Source organism: Lutra lutra, chromosome 9 (genome assembly GCF_902655055.1).
Source record: "Lutra lutra chromosome 9, mLutLut1.2, whole genome shotgun sequence".
Taxonomy (NCBI): domain Eukaryota; kingdom Metazoa; phylum Chordata; class Mammalia; order Carnivora; family Mustelidae; genus Lutra; species Lutra lutra.
In genome coordinates, this window is record NC_062286.1 from 102,160,651 (window position 1) to 102,177,575 (window position 16,925).

General features: G+C 40.8%; 1 protein-coding gene across 5 annotated transcripts in view; it reads left to right on the top strand.

Annotated features, from left to right (window-relative positions):
• Window positions 1-16,925, top strand: part of KIF16B (kinesin family member 16B) — a 282,073-nt gene that overhangs the window by 35,434 nt on the left and 229,714 nt on the right. For all 5 annotated transcript variants that reach the window (XM_047744532.1, XM_047744534.1, XM_047744535.1 and 2 more), the window contains exons 2-7: window positions 2,341-2,410; window positions 4,679-4,792; window positions 10,670-10,786; window positions 13,017-13,114; window positions 13,880-13,989; window positions 16,619-16,761. In XM_047744532.1, the coding sequence (XP_047600488.1) occupies window positions 2,341-2,410; window positions 4,679-4,792; window positions 10,670-10,786; window positions 13,017-13,114; window positions 13,880-13,989; window positions 16,619-16,761 (652 nt within the window). The remainder of the gene's footprint in view (window positions 1-2,340; window positions 2,411-4,678; window positions 4,793-10,669; window positions 10,787-13,016; window positions 13,115-13,879; window positions 13,990-16,618; window positions 16,762-16,925) is intronic.

Here is a 16,925-nt window from a genome sequence, read left to right on the forward strand (position 1 = left end):
GGATGCTTAACCAACTGAGCCACCCGGGTGCCCCTATTCACTAGTTTTTAAAATAATGGGGTGACTCTTTTTGATTTTCCAAAGGGCACCATTCAGTTTTTACTTTTTTCCATTATGAGTTCCATTATAAGTTGATGCATATTTCAAATGATTCAGGTTGGTGCATATTTCACATTCTTTCTGCTGCTCAGATGTGGCTGGTGGGAACTTAGTTCAGGTTGGCTCCTGAGTCCTTTTGACGTAGCCCTTGTATTGATATTTCTTAACTGTGTAACACAACTGAGGGCCTTAGAACCCCTAAACTGCCAATTTAGGGGCTTATAACAACATCCATTACCTCACCGTTTCTGTGAGTTCAGGTTTGGGGTGGGGTTTATTGGGTTTTCTCACCCACTCACGGTCTCTCAAGGGTGCAGTCCTGGGCCTTCCAGCCTGGCTGGGGGAGGGGCACTTCTAGGCTCACCCAGGTGGCTGCTGACTCTCTGCTCTTTGTCTCCGGGTGAGTCTCTGCTGGAGTCTCGCAGTGTGGCACCTGGCTGTCCTCATTGCCAGGACCCTGAGAGACACACACGCAGGAGCGCCAGCATATCAGAAATCTGAATCTTCCTGTAATCCAAACTAGGAAGCATCAGACTATCACTTTGGGGGCCTTAGTGTTCTAGTCATTAGAAGTGAGTTGCTAGATGCAGCCCACTCCCCCGGGATAAGGGATCACATAGGGTCCCAGATACTAGGAAGGCAGGGATCACCAGGAGCGGTGTGAGAAGTTGCCTAAGGACAACTTGGACAAACTAACTTTTGATATGGTGGCTTTCTTGTGTGATGAGATAGTTCAAATATTTGTTTTGAGTCATCCTCCAGGTAGCCCTGACTCTAAATGGAATTTAGAGACTATAATTTGGGCGTAAGATTCTAGGCCTTTTCAGAGGACAAAGCTAGGGAGTACTTTCTTTTCCTTTTTTCAATTTCAAATAAAGTTTATGCTAGTTCCTTTCAGATTCAGGACTACAGAGTTTTTAACTTAACCTCATCCATCTTGTGTTTTATCTCTGTTCATCCAAACCCCTTGGTTCTCAAGGCCACCACCATAATTACTGAGGTATTGTCCATAGTACACAAACAGAAATTTCTGAATGACAGTGCTTACTTTACCAGCAAAAATCTGATTAGTGAAAGTGCTTTAAGACTTCTTTACAGTTTTTTTTTCTCCTTGGGCTATACCCCACTGCATTCTACAGTCAGAGTTCAGTATCTAGTCAAAACTGACATCGTCTCACACCATGTGGTGCCAAAGCCCAGTTAGGTTCACCTGCCTCAGCTTATTTTTGTGTCTTAGTTCCTTTTATTTTAATTTTTATTTTTCTCTTATTTTTTAACACTGGACGTAAGGCCTGCACTTCAGGCTTTTCTTTTCTTTCTTTCTTTTTTTAATACTGATGTGTTTCAGGTCACTTTAAATAACAATCTTGTTTTGTTTTTTGTGTAAATTATTGTGCTCATTCTAGAGATGATCTATAGATCAAGATACTTTGTAGAAATCTAGTCTCTGTCTCTGTCTCCTCCACTCTGTTTTCTTCTTTTTCCGTAGTTGACCTTTTGAAAAATATGTAGGCTATCGTTTTTGTTTTTAAGTAAAAGTGGTAGCATTCTCTGTAGACTTTTCTTCACTTTGCGTTCCCCTCTTAACAATATTACATCCTGGCTACCACCCCCCAGCAGTATATGGAAACTATCCTCAGTCCTGTGTCAGTGACAGACCACTCCACTGTGTGGATACGTGTCATTTATTCTCGTGAACTGTACTTCTTAGGAGTTCTGTGGATTTCCAGTTCTGCAGTTTTCCAGGAACTGCAGTTTCTGAATGCTTATGGAAAGAAGATGAGGGGAAGGGGCAGTGCCCTGGCTGCTTCTAGAAGCAGTACCTGTTTGTGACCATTCACACCAGTTTTTCTTCTTGGTTCTCATCCTGGGTGAAGGGGAGGTGTCAGTCTTTTTGTAACCAGGTAACAGGAAAAAAAAAAAAGAAAGCATGGCTTCTTTCATGAGTCACACAGCCCTCCACAGTTTCTGTCATTTAATTTACACTCCTTTTGGCTCACAGTTAGAAATTCTTCCAGGTTTTGAGAACACACTATTTGTCAGTCTTAAGTTTTTTGATTGTGGCATCTGTTTTGTGTGTCTTTGTGTTTATATTAGTAAGGATTTGGGAGGAGTGGGAACCACAGATTGTGCTTCATATGCCATTTAAAAACAAACCCCCATATGTAAAAAGTAAATAAAACAAATGTTTTCCAAACAATCTTTTCTCTCCTAACTAGTACTGAATTATTTGTGTTGCAGGGAAAAGGACTTGGAAGCCAAATTCATTATTCAAATGGAGAAAAGCAAAACAACAATTACAAACTTAAAGGCAAGTAGCAACCTGGACTTGCTCCGGGAGCCTCCAGTTTGTTTTATTGTCAGAATGATCTGTTGGTAAATGAAACACATCTGCCATTTCCTTTCCCCGCCTTCTCAGTTCAACTAGCCACATCAGCTTGCACTTGGCTAGGGATCATCCGTGAAGCAAAAGGGTGATGCTCTGTCTCCTCTCCTATCCCTGGTTTCATTTGACCTCAAAGTCCTGGTATGTGAGCTCATGGGTTTAACTCAACATTGTTATCCTGTATCCTGTGGAAGATCCTTAGCTTGGCGATTGGCTGAATTCTGTGAATCATTAAGTGTTGGCCCTAGATTGGTTTCCATTCTTAATGAAAATAGTCATGTCTTGTAAACTTTGCAAGAGGAGCTTGTGTTATTATTCAAAACTCAAGGGATGAAAGATTTTTAAAAAATGGATTTTTTTTTTTTTCCTGAAAAAGATACTTGAAAAAAACCAGAATTTTCTGGGATGGCATGTTCTTCCTTTTACATGTTAAATATCCTATTTTTTTTTTTCCCTTTGGTCAGTGAATTTTTTTAAGGACCGTGAATACTTTTCACTTGGGGGGACGGATAAGAGTGTAAAATTAATAATAATAAATCATGTGCTTTATGGACTCAACCCCTTTGTCCTCCTATGTTTGTCACTAATTTATAGGTTTGGGTTTCTGAGGCCTGCTGCTCCATGGCCAAGTGCAGATCAATCTCTAATTGGATTTCTGTTAATTTGTGGCTCAAGGGACTGGATGCTTTGAAATCCAGTCTCAAAGTAGTGGCACTTGATCTCCAGTGGTAGAAGCTAGGGAATGCTCCTATCTTCCAATTGGGCTGTGCTCTGGATAATTTGATAGGCTTCCTTTGAAGCCCTGGTGTTCCTTTGCCTGAACATTCTCTAGTGAAATGTCTGTCTTTCTTCTCTGACCACAGTCCTTGTACCTTCTAGCTCTGTCTGGCCCTACTTGGCTTTCCCTCCTTTGACCTACCACATCTTCCCCCATTTCTGCCAGTCATCACTTGGCTGTTGCCTCCTGTTACTTACATTTGCTTTGCTTTGCTTTGCTTCATTAAAGCTTTGGTAAGCTTTGGTAAAAGCTTAATCATTAAAAGATTATATTTACCAAAACAGAACAAAGAGACCCTTGGCTCTGGATGCATCTCTTCTTGATGTGTTATTGAATCTATTTTCCTTGATTATTCTGTTGCCTTTTGACAAAGTTTTACAAACATTTCCTCATCTGATACAACGAAAACTGATGTCCAAATTTTTAACATTTTAATAATAAGAACCATAGGAATTACTTATTTATAGGATCTGAATTATGTTGGAAAATATGGTGCTCATTAAATTTTTTCAGCGTGTGTCCAGGGAACTTTGTGAAATTTTGGTGGCTTGTGGTGATTTATAAACATGGTTTTTGGTTCAATTTAGATTTATAGCAAGGTAGACAAGCTACACGGACATGTGCAATAAACTCATTATAGAATAGGTCCTAGGAGAATCTAGTCTGTTAGAAGTGGCAGCAGTTACTTCTTGATATAGTGCCCAAGGCGTAGCTTCATGGAAGAGAAGCATCTGACCTGGAGTTTTCAGTGGGGCTGCCAAACTGCATAACTTTTTTTTTTTTTTTAAAGATTTTATTTATTTATTTGACACACAGAGAGAGAGAGATCACAAGTAGGCAGAGCAGCAGTTAGAGAGAGGGGGAAGCAGGCTCCCTGCTGAGCAGAGAGCCCGATGCAGGGCTCGATCCCAGGACCCTGAGATGATGACCTGAGCTGAAGGCAGAGGCTTAATCCACTGAGCCACCCAGGTGCCCCCAAACTGTATAACTTTGAGGGGCTCTAGTCACATCACAATCCATGTGATTAGCATCCCCTAGAGTCCTGCAGACACCAACTCTGGTGGTTTCAAGTGGCGGGAACAGTAAAAAGTATTGAAGCTAGGGGAAAAATACGAGTCTGGTTGGAGTGTTGGGTTTGTATGAGAGAATCATGATAAAAACTCCAGAAAAGTAGCCTTCTGTCATAGCCTAGAGAGCCTGGATTGCTGGAAGGAGTTCAGGATCGATCAGTCAACCTACCTACCTACCTACCTACCTACCCAGGGCATGGTCAGGAGGAAGTAAATGCTTTTTAGAGTGTAAATATGAAAAATGGTGATCATTGTATATTTCTAATGAACTTTTCTTTTCTCGAATTGGATAGATCATTTAGCTGTGAGTGCTTTTACATAATTATCATAATCCTTTCCCTGTAGATACCAGAAGGAGGGACTGGGGACTCAGGAAGAGAACGGACCAAGACCTTCACTTATGACTTCTCTTTTTATTCTGCTGATTCGAAAAGTCCAAATTATGTCTCACAGGAGATGGTATGATATTTTCATAATCCTTATTTTGATTTCATTTTTAGAAGAACTCTTTAAAACATCTTGCTCATTTTTTGGGAATATAATTTATATAAGATTTGCCTCTGCTAACTTGCCTTTGTTTGTTACGTTGCACCATTTTTATCTTAATTAAGCCTGAGAAGAATTCAGTCCACACAAAGTTGATTTTGTTTTTCACTTCTGAGCATGATGATCATAACCTTTTTTTTCCTCCAAAACTTGGACATGACTGCAGTTTTGAAGGTGCTTGGCAAATAAAGCAATTTGGAGGAACCATTTGTATATTGCTAAGTCTGGCAGACAAGCCACTCAGCTCTGAGTCTCGCCACGAGGCAGAACTTTAGGAGTTGGAGTTCTAACCCAAGTCCCATTTGCTGTGAGTGGATCATTGTAGGATCATTATAGGATTCTAGAAAGAAGGATCCTAGAAGGATCTCTCCCCCCCAACCCCCAGAAGTTTTCTAGAATCTAGACTATAGATGAAGTTTGTGGAAGAAACCTGTGCTATAGGCTTTTATTTTCTAAAATGTGGATGTGATATGGGCATAGAGGAACAGACCCAAAGATACTTGTGGGAAACCTTGCATGTGAGCAGGGCAAGGGCATGTCCCTAGGACCAGCTGTGTGTTTGAGCAGAGCAGAATTATGGGGAAGCACCAGTGAGAGAGGAGGATTATGGGCTTCTTCCTGGCTTGTTCACAGCTTCTTTAAATATATTGCTTCAGGCCTGATGTCTTATTACTAGGATAAGAACTCCTGTTTTGCCTGCTCTGGGTTATAATCCATGGGGTGGCATCTTAAAGTGGAATTCTTGTCAAGTTGCTTGCAACTTGGTGTGTCCATGTATGAGAATCACCGCATTGCCTAGTAGGTGTTAAAAATGCAAAATCTTGACCAATTTCAGACCCACTGAATCAAACTGAATTTTTAGCAGGTTCCCAGGTGATTTGCACACACCTCAACATTGGAGAAGTACCGTTGGTTAGGAAATAGTTTGTGGAAGCGATTGGCTTTACTGAAGCAACGTAAATGTTGGTGTTAAGATATAGACAACTTAGAGGAATTGTTCAAAGGAGATGGTGGAGTGACTGTATCCAGAACATGTGGATTCAGTGTCAGGGCAAAATAGAAAAGATGACAGCAATAAGAATGAGAGCCACAAAGAGAGAGAGTTGCCTGGTATGAAAGAGGGACCAGCCATTAATGTTGCCTGAGTTTGCTTTGGAGTTTATAGCTGTGCTCGGCGCTCACATATCCTGTCTCCCTTGATTCTCACAAGACCAGATTTAACTTTAGCACTCTGTTTTTCTTTGTCAAAGAGACTCAGTGAGCTTAAATAACTCGCTCAAGCTCATAGATCTAATCGACTTAATAGTAGCAGAGTTGGGGTCCTGGGGCTGAGGTGTAGGTCAGTGGAGATGCCACTGGAAGGTCTTTAGGGCATAAGAGTAAAGGGTTGGTTTGTTCTAAATGGTAGATAGGACAGCCCTGTTGATGAATAAATGGATAAATGAGTAGTGTTAAAAACCAAAATTCAGTCAAGTAAATTTAAAGATCTAATTGGCTTTATCATCGATTCATGAATCCTACAGCATCCCATCCAGCAAGGAGGAAGGAGCTTCAAAGAGCTGTACCAAATGGAAGGATTTTATAGGCAGAAACAGGGCCAGACAAGTAGCAAAAGAGAAGAAAGGATTGGTTCTGGCAAGATCATCTTCCCCCCGGGGGAAGAGTAGAGGGTGTTAGTAGGTGGATCATCTCATCTTCCTTTGGGGGATCGAGAGGGCCCATGTGACAGATTACTGCATTGGTGCTGACCAGAAAATTCCTGACAGACCAGTTAAGACTACATATCCGGGGGAGGTTGAAATTGCAATTAGGTCAGGTGTTGAACCCCGGATTTGTGACATGGCCTAGTCACACAATAATAATAAGTAATTCCATTTTGGGCCTGTGGTTTTATTTTTTAACAGCGGTGCAGAAGACTTTGCTGTTGAAATAGCTGATTAATCAGCATTGGTAGCTGAGAGCGTGGTGAGGAATAGAATGTTACAGGTACTGGAATCCAGATTTTGGCTTTAATAGTGGAATAGGAATGAGGTGGCTGGTGTGAGGGATTTTGTTAAGGGAAGAGCCAGTTCATTCTACAGTCTTCAGGCTGTCTTCCACAGAGGACGGATGAAGAGCTGTGAAGTTTCCACTTCTAATTTACCCAATGAGCGGCTGGATTTTCCTCGTTATTTAACTTGAGTTGGAGGGCTTTTGGGAATGGAGGGCTGTGTGGAGGGAAAGTCCACAGTGGGAGCAACAAGAGCGGTGTGTGACAGCAGGGCCTGGCACACTGGAGATGCTCAGTAAACATTTGCTGACTGACAGAACTCGTTTACAGATGGTGGTTAATTTACAGGAACAGATGACATTTCCTGGTTCTACAAGAGTCAAGATCAGGGAAGCAGGAACAAGTTTAGCTTTTTTGGAAGTTAAAAATAAATGCTTTGGGTTTAAAAAATAGTTTTAGTTTGTGAAAACCTTCTAACTGATAGGGATAATTTCCATGCTTCAGGTGGATGCGTAGTAGCGTCTCTTCTCAGGTGTTTTGGGTTTTTCGACTTTTTTTGTATGGTTATATATAAATAACCTGACATTGTTCCATTAAATTACAAAACTAAGAAAGTAGGAGATGTGTTAGTAAATACTACGTTCTAGCAGGATCACATGTTAATAAAATCAGCATAGATACAGGAAAATACCTGTTTTTTTTTAAACACTCTGTTAGACAGATGGGTAATCTTCCCTCGCCCCTAATGTTAAAAAGAGCTTCAGTTTTGACTATTGATTTAAGTTTTCATGCTGCCTCATCTGGCACAGGATTTCAGCTGTCAGGTTGTATCCCAGCTATTAATAGGGGAAGATGCAAGCTTAGCATGATGGTCGGTTGTCTATTCCTTCTCATCTGAGTATAAAGGCATGTTGAGAAAATGTATCATGCCTGTTACTATAGTTCATCTCAAGTTTCCTTTACCATTAAACGAATACCAAATAAGATGACCAGCAATATTTCTTACAAATTAATTTTAGATTTAGAAAAAAAGAAATCACTGTGTGATTTAAGTCTATACTCACATAAATTAAAGACCATTAAATAAGGTCTAATTTTCCTCGTGGTTCTTCAAAACTCCAAAGGGAGGCTTTGATCTAACACAGCCTATTCCTTGATAAAACCCTGGAGTAACTTGAAACCTACAATCTCCTTGTTGACTAGCTGCATGGGTGAGTCTTTTGTTTTAACAGTGCCCTCTTGTGGGCAGTTTCCCTCAAGTGAGGCCCTGTGATGCCTTGGATGACCTGGAAATCAGCTTGAAAATCTGTGCTGAGACAAGTAGCAAGGGGAATTTTGGGTCACCTGGCCAGATGAGGATCTCAGCAGGGTTTCTGATGCCAGTGGGGGAAGGCAGGTCGTAGGTCTCACAAAGCAGCTCTTCCCTCCCCACCTTGCTTTGACTGGGGATGCTAAACAAGTCCTTCCTGGGAGCCGTAGTGGGGTAGCCTGTTTTCCTTGCTAAGAACCCTGAAGATGTGAGCAGTGTCCTGCTGCTTCTCTGGGTCCTGAGCCAACTTTGGGTGGGTTACTTGAAGCTGAGACTGAGCCTGGCCCGGGTCTCAGCATCTCCAGACTTGCATGTTCTAGGACTGTTTTGCAGTAATGTCTACGATGTCCCCCCACCCCCTACTTCCACACACTCTGGGCCCCCAAGTCTCTCAGAGAACTCAAGCTGAATCAGCTTTCTGGAAAAATAGGTTATAGTAAAATGATGGGTGGGATTTTAACCCTGGAAAAGTGTTTTACTTTGAAAAGTTTTGGGTTTGATTTAAATATATTTTCTATGACTTTGCTTTAGCCTCAGGCAAAGGTATTATAGAAGATCCTTCTCTTATTCTTTGGGAAGTTTATGTAAGGCTCTTCTTCCTATCTAGTGGCACCCTGTGACATGGTAAAAATGATAGATAACTTTTACCATTTGTGTAATCAGAATTGAAGAAAAATTTAGAGTTTCTCCGCATGTTCCATACACAGTGCTGAAAACTAACCTTGGATGGGTGGTCTGGAGCTGTGAGTCTCCCTGGGATTCTGGGCTACTTCTTCACAGTTTATGGGAGGAGGTCCTTTCAGGGAGGGCTGGGACTTTGTGACTGATGTCAAGGATGTGAGAAGAGGCCACATCGTGATAAAGTCTTTAGAAGCACAGTTTTGGGGGTCAGAAGTGCCCAGGTGTAAATCCCAACTCTGCCACTCACTGTATATGCTCACTCATCTGACTTTTCCCGCTGAAGTGGGACCTAAGTGATGCTACCCATCTAGTAGCATTTTATGAGGACTAGTATGTGAACACAGTGTGATCTGCTGTCATCGTTGAGAGTTGAGTAAGTCAGGCAGAATTTGAGAGTAGTACTAGAAAATAGCCTCTCTTAAAGCTGAAACGGATACAAATGAACGGCGTGAATGAGACCGGTCATTTTGGAAGTGACTCCATTGAAAGGATAGTTTGTAAATCTTTGACCAAGAAACTGAGAAAACAAAGTCCAAGCAAGATGGCGGCAAGTTGGTGCCTGAAGAAAGCCAAAGTCTGGTTGGCTGTGCTATTATTTTGTCCTTGGGTGCCAGGCTGTATTATTAACAGGAATGGTTTACGTGGAGCTGAGATCCAGAGGACTGGTGTTCATTGGCCCTATCTAGGGGGTGGCTGGAGGGCTTAGATCCCGCAGGAGAGATGCTGGGTTTCAAGTTTATCTAATCCAGCATCACTCACAGAGACTGAATGCTCCTGAGGGGTTGATGAGGCTCCCAGCTGGACTGTGGTGACCCCACAACATAGTGCTCACCTCTTCCTGGCTCTGACAGGAACCTAATCATGCTGTCTCTTGACATTTTTTTCAGCTGCTGATGCGCCTCGTTTTTGAAGCAGGGAGGTGTTTTATGTGGCCTTAGTGTGCCTATTGTTCCAAGAAGACAAGAGGCAGCTTGAAGGCTCGTGGGGTTTGGAAAAAGTTCTGGTTGGTTCCCTTCCCAACTGTACCTAGGATGGCCACACATCTCCACTGGCCTCATTTACATCATCTGTCTGGGTGAAGTATTTGTCCTTCACCCTCTGTCATTCCCCAGAGTATCCCCCTTCAATTATGTGGTGTGACAGCCATGGACTCAGACCTTGTAGGTGCAACCCCAGGGCCCCACGTAGCTCATCTCCCTGCCCTCTCCATCCTGGGCATACCTTCAAATAGGAAGAAGCATCTGGCCTCTGACACAGGGGAGCCCGACCATCCCAGCCTCATTCACACCCACTCACCCCTCAGCTCTCAGACAACCTTCTGAGACTGTTTTTGATGGATAGCTGGGCCCTTAAAATGACGGCATTGATTTGGCATGGTTTGAGCAATATCTTCTGGCAGCTGTGATTTTCAGGTTTTGAGTATTTAGTTTCTGGAAGCTCTGATAGAATGAGTAACTCCATAAGTTTATTTAATTTTGAAATGGTAAATCATCATGCTTTAAAAATCATCTTTTCTTCTTAGACATGATTGTCACTTCCTTGTTTACATTTTTGTATTTCAGGAATTTTTTGTTCAGTAGGAAAAAGGATGGGGTTGCTTTTTGCTTCCTTAAAAAGTTTCTTTTTGATTAAAAACTGGGGTATATACATATTCTGTTATTAGTTCTGTGATGATTTATTTATGTGGTGTAATCCTTATAAGACGAAAGTAGCGTTCAAGAATATTGTCAACATTGAAGGAGCTTTTTATTAAAAATCCATGGTAATTGTGTCTTTTGTGTGTGTGTATCTGTGTTTTTTCTGCTTTCAGATTTTCAAAACCCTCGGCACAGATGTCGTGAAGTCTGCATTTGAAGGTTATAATGCTTGTGTCTTTGCATATGGGCAAACTGGATCGGGAAAGTCATACACTATGATGGGAAATTCTGTACGTTGTTTTACACTGTGGAAAGAAAATTTCTCATTATCTCTCTTTGGAGTGATAGAATTATCTCTTTTATCTACTTGGTCTGTACTAACTTGCTTTTCATGTTCTGATCATTCTTTAGCAATAAGATAAAACTCAGTAATAAGTTGGACTAAATTTCCTTTGAGAGATTTTAAATTAGAAATAGTTTTAAGCTTATAAGCATGAATAATGGATGCAAGTCTCAGTTCGTTTTCTGTTTTTAAAGGCTTTATAATCTTATCAAAAAAGTATGCTGGGCCCATAAGTAATTTATTCTTTTTTTCCGCCAGCACAACAGTTTGAATAAAATTACTGAACTCCGTTCTTTTTAAAATTATTCAAAACATATTTTCCTCAAGAGAAATGTAAAAAAAAAAAAATCTCTGGTGGAAAGGTACTACATAACCTCAGCATATACATAAAAAGATAATTACTCTGTTTACATAGAGTTTATATAGTTATGGAGTATGTGAGGTTTAGTAGTTATGCTATATAAACTAACAGATATTAAAGTTATACTTGCCCCCAAATACGGAGGAGTAAAAACTAGACATTATTGCAGGTACTTTATCTCGTTCCGTGTTTTCTTCAGATCTAGATAGTGATGGTGTGTTTTATTTATATCATAGTGAAAGCTCTCCTCATTGCCTGTCAGACCTGTGGCCTCTTCTAGCTGTGGAGGTTCCAGCCAGGGATCAAAGGGCTTCCTGCTGGCAGGCACAGTGGGTCTTAAATGCCAAAGGTTTGGTGGTTCACAGAAGTTGTGGTAGTGCATTTTTAAAAAAAGATGTTATTTTTATCTATTTGAGAGAGAACGAGCAGGGTGAGGGGCAGAGGGAGAGGGAGAAGCAGACTCCTCGCTGAGCAGGGAAACCAGATGTGGGGATCATGACCTGAGCCAAAGGCAGATGCTTAATCAACTGGGCCACCCAGGCACCTCAGAATAGTAGTAGTGCATTAAAGGAGGGTGGGTCTTTCCAGATGGAAACATTTGAGTGCCTGTGAGCTGGCTTTTAAATTCAGGCTTTTCCTTCACAGGAGAAGTAGATAAATGCTGTGCTGTGAATCCTCAGTGCTGAACAGCATGGAAGAATACATGGGAGAGCAAGCCGTTAGTTTCAGGAGTTTCACATTTCTTTTTATCATTACTTCTCCCTTCCTAGTTTCCCACTGTGGCTTTGCAAAAAAAAAAAAAAAAAAAAAAAAAAAAAAGTGCCTTCTCTAAAAATGAAATTTACATGTTGATCTTCTAGTAGCTCTTTTACGTTAAGTTAAACATTCTTAAAATACTCCCAAATCACACCTGTTTTTCTCTGAACTTATAGTTAGTTGAGCACTGTTTGGGTCTTCCTTTTTTATTTTGTGTTTTTAAAGGCACAACAACATCAAAAAAAAAATATGGCAAAACGCCCTATTTTCCATGATAAGAATTGGTACCAACTTAATGGTGTAAGGGAAAAAAGTTCTCTTAATGCTGTGATGGTGTTTTTTGTTTGGGGTGGGGCATGTTGGGTGAAGGTAGGGAGCGTCTTCGGAAGGAAACATGAAGCTCTGAAGTTTTGGTTTCCTAGCAAGAACACTTAGCCTCATCTTTAACATCATTCTGGGTTCATCAGCTTGTCAATGCCAGCTGAACCACGAATACTCCTGAAGATACCCACGTCGCAGAAGTCATATGACGTATTAAAATCTGTCTTGGAAGGCCGAAGTTGGGATCAGTGCATCAGGAGAGGGATAGGATACATGTTTTAATTTGGTCCTGTCACCTAAGGGTTAAGAAGATTACCAGCAACTTTGAGTGCCTACCAAGGTCTCATTGGTGTTTTTCTTTTCTGCTCAATGTATATTTCACCTTTGGTCATTTGACCCGATCAGATTTTCCACATTTATTCTATAGCTGTAGACCACCTTGTTGGAAAGTTTAAGGAATAGATCTATGTTTTTAAGTCAGGATTTAACTGATTGAGAGCTGATAACTGTATATTACTCTAGACCTAGCATGTGCAAGTTAGAAAGCTCTGTCCTCTCATTTCAGAGGCTAGGAAGCAGTCCTGAGGGGGTAAATGGTGTATTTGGGGCCCTGCGGTGGTAGGTTTGGGGTTGACGTGCAGGTCCCTTGAGTCTAAATCCACTCTGGCAAATTGCAGAGTCAGCCATCAGTTGCTTTTATTTCAAGTGACAGCTGTGGCATTCTTCCTTCCCACTGCAGGGTGATTCTGGCTTAATACCTCGGATCTGTGAAGGGCTCTTCAGTCAGATAAATGAAACCACCAGATGGGATGAAGCGTCTTTTCGAACGGAAGTCAGGTAGGGCCCGTGGGCTGAGTAACTGTGTGTGTGAGCTTGGTTGGAGTTTCTCCCCAGGCACGAGGAGTAGATAAAGGATAAAGCCTTTGGATTCCTGAAGGCAGAAAGCATTTTCCCCTCCTATACTATCACAGCTAGAAGCAAAGCTTAAAATATGTCTGTTTTCAGTGACTTTCTTGTGTGCAGTTTGGATTAGGATTTGGGGAGGCTAGCAGAAGTAATCCTGCTTGGTCAGAAACTCTGACATAGGATGTTTATCGCAAATAGAATGAGTTTTTGACTTTTAATGTGTACCCAGTTCACTTGCCTTCTTTTATCTGAATAAAGTTTGTTTTATTCTTTGTGTTTGTAGGATCACTGTACAGCTAATCTTTAAATAAATCTGTATGGTTGAGGTGTTTTGTTTTGTTTTGTTTTCTCCTTGAAATTAAAACTTGGTGGGGAGTCAGTGTTCTCTTTGGTTTTGAGGACAGACAGAGCAATTGGAGGTCCTTATGGCTGCCTGACCTCTCAGGGCTGTGTGGCCTTGGACAAGTTGTTTAAAAAAACTCTGAACCTCTATTACCTCATCTGTAAAATGGGATAATAGTAGTACTTGCCTCTGGGCTGTCATATGGATTAAATGAAGAAATCCACTTACTGTACTAAGCCTAGTACCTGATAAATAGCCTCACCTATGAATATATGTTGCTGCTATTATTGTTTTGTTGTTATAGTAATGTTTGAAATCATTTTACTGAGTTCAGTCCTATTTAAAATTTTTAGTTACTTGGAAATTTATAACGAACATGTGAGAGATCTACTTAGGCGGAAGTCATCCAAAACCTTCAATCTAAGAGTCCGAGAGCATCCAAAAGAAGGACCGTATGTTGAGGGTAAGAGTGAATATTTCACAGTTTTGTTCTTCTTGAGAATTTGTGTAAAAACAATAGTTTCAGGGGAAAAACATAAGATAATGGTGAGATGTGAAAAGTTTCTTTATCTTTGGCATTTTATCCTAGTAAAAATGACATGCTGTCACTATAGCTGTCATTAGTGTGAATTTATACTTCACTGGGCAGTTACTGATTTCGTGGACTCACCAGTAGATTTCCTCTGGCTCTCAGGAGAAGAAGTCTCTGGAAATTTGTTTTCCAGTGTTCTCAGGCAGCATAAGCAGCCCTACAAGCTGTCTCTTCACGTGGCCTTGTGTCTTAGTGCTATGTTTTTACTGACCTTAAAGGTAACTTAGGAACATAGCAAGATTCTAAGACTTCTTACCTTAATGGAAGAGCACTAACAGAGTTTCCTGTGCTGTGGTCCTCAGCATCTGTGTTGTGATAACACTGGCTGTGTTATGAGAAATGCTGGGCCAAGGGCTGGTCCTTGCTAAGTATTCACACATATAGGCTAGGTTTAAGGCTGTCTTGATAAATGTAGCCACTCAGCTGACTTGCGGAGGTGGTTGAGTTGTGGCTGACCATAGGAATCACACCCAGAAAGGTGCTTTCCTCTGGTTCTTGTCCTTCATCTGTGTCTCGTTGGAGACAGAGATAAGAACTGGTCCTGGGCTTAAAAAGGTGTTCCTCTTTTGGTTGTCTTTTTCACCTGGTGATACCAAGTGTTCTGACAGGACTCCATCTGCATTTTATTAAATTTCCAATTGAAATTTTGCTTTTTATGCCCAAAGTAAGTTGTATAACTAGGTATTTGTTTTGTGGAGCGTGGAATAGCTATTATTGTTAATAGCTTTTAGGCAAACTGTGCCTTCATGCTTCCCTTTAATTGTCTTATCAGATGCTAAAACATAGTATAAAGCTGGTTTATGAAAAGACAGAATAATCAAACAGGGGAAAACATCCAGAATCTGATGTAGAGACTTAGGGGGATGTAGTTTCTAATAAATCTGATATTCAAACATTGGAGGAATATTGGTTGTTAAGCTGCCTGGGAGGGGAAAAAAAAAGTAAATTGGTACCATACTCCATTTCTATACCAGGAGAAATGGCAAATGGAACAAAGATTTTAATGTCAAAAGTGACATAGTAAAATGAGTATAAGGAACTATGGGTTAACTATTTTTCCAGAAATCTGGAGAAGGGAAGTCCTTTAAAAAATTTCACTTAAAACTCAGAAACCCAAACCAAACCAAAACAAAACAACTCTGAAACCATGAAATAAGAGTATTAAATTTGAAATGGTAAAATAATAAGACTCGGCAGAAACACCATCAGCAAAGTGAAAGGACAACTTACAAATTGGGGAAAATCTTTTCAATTAAACTTTCAGATAGAGGACTAATTTCCCTAATCTATAAAGAGATCCTATAACTAACTAACAGCAGAGTCAACAGCCAAGTAGAAAAATGAACACAGGATGTGGATAGACTGTTCACAGAAATGAAAATGCAGGTGGTTTTTAAATGGAGGAAAGAATGCTCAGCCTCACTCATACTCAGAGAAAAACAAAACAAAACAGTCTTCAAGATAACATTTATTACCTATCCTTGGTAAATAAGCCTGATAAGACAGTGTTGGGAGATGGGCAGTCTCATATGTTGCTACTGCTGGGTGTAAATTGCCTTCTATGGATGACAATTTTGCAATATCCATCAAAATTTCAAATGTGCTTGGATCTAGCACTTTGGCCCTTAAGAATTTACTCTGCAGAAATATTCACACATATTTGAAAAGACTTTTATACAAGATTATTTGTAGTAGTGTTACTTGTAATTGGAAACAAAATGTAAACAACCATCTATGGTCTCAACAGGAGACTGGTTAAATTGGGTATGGTACCTGCATACAGTTGAATGCTCTTCAGCCATATAAATGAGTGAGGAATCACCTTAACTGATATAGAATATTCTTCAGTTATTATGACATAGAAACAAACAGGATGCAAAGCAATGTTTATGGTATGCTGCCATGTTTGAAAGGGGCAAGAAGATGGTTTTATGTATATGTATCGGTTATTTCTAGAAGGGTATGGATAAACTAATAACACTGGGTTACCTGACAGAAGGGAAGTGGGGAGCGAACTTAGGATAGGGGTCAGGGAGACCCTTTACACTGTAGGCTTCGATTTTAGAACCATATGAATGTTCCCCAGAAATGAATACAAAATGTTTTTAAAGAATTTAAAAGATGCTCTCTGGTTTGGCATGAAGGTAGTGTTTGTATTTACCTTGCTCTGACTGATGCTCATGAGGTTGATGATAATAGCCAACACTTATCATACAAGTACGCATTATTAGAGGCGACTGAGCTCAGTGAGGTTAATTGACTCACACGTAACCATGTATGTCCGCTAGTGGGCGGCAGATTGGGCTTTGATCCTAGACGGTCCCAGCCCTAGGGTCCGTGTTATAAACTACCACAGCGTAGAACAAGTGAGATCTCTAAACAGGTCAACGGATCTGTTCAGTCGTGTGTTCTGTACTCTGTTTACTAGAAATTAGGGAGATTTCCTCAGCGCCCCCCCTCCACACTTTTTTCTTTCTTTCTTTTTTTTTTTTTTTTCCAGATTTATCCAAACATTTAGTACAGAATTACGGCGATGTCGAAGAACTAATGGATGCGGGAAATATCAATCGAACCACAGCAGCGACTGGGATGAATGATGTCAGCAGCAGATCTCATGCCATCTTCACCATCAAGTTCACTCAGGTGAGGGCAGCAGCAGGGCCGGCTGGCTCCATCCCCGAGGTCTTTACCAGGTGATTAGCACCAGCTGAGGACCGAACATTGTTGAACCAGGAGCAGCAGCAGGCAAAGGTGACTGCCTGTCATCTCTTTGTTAATTAGAGTCGAACATGTGCTGTGTGCAGAGT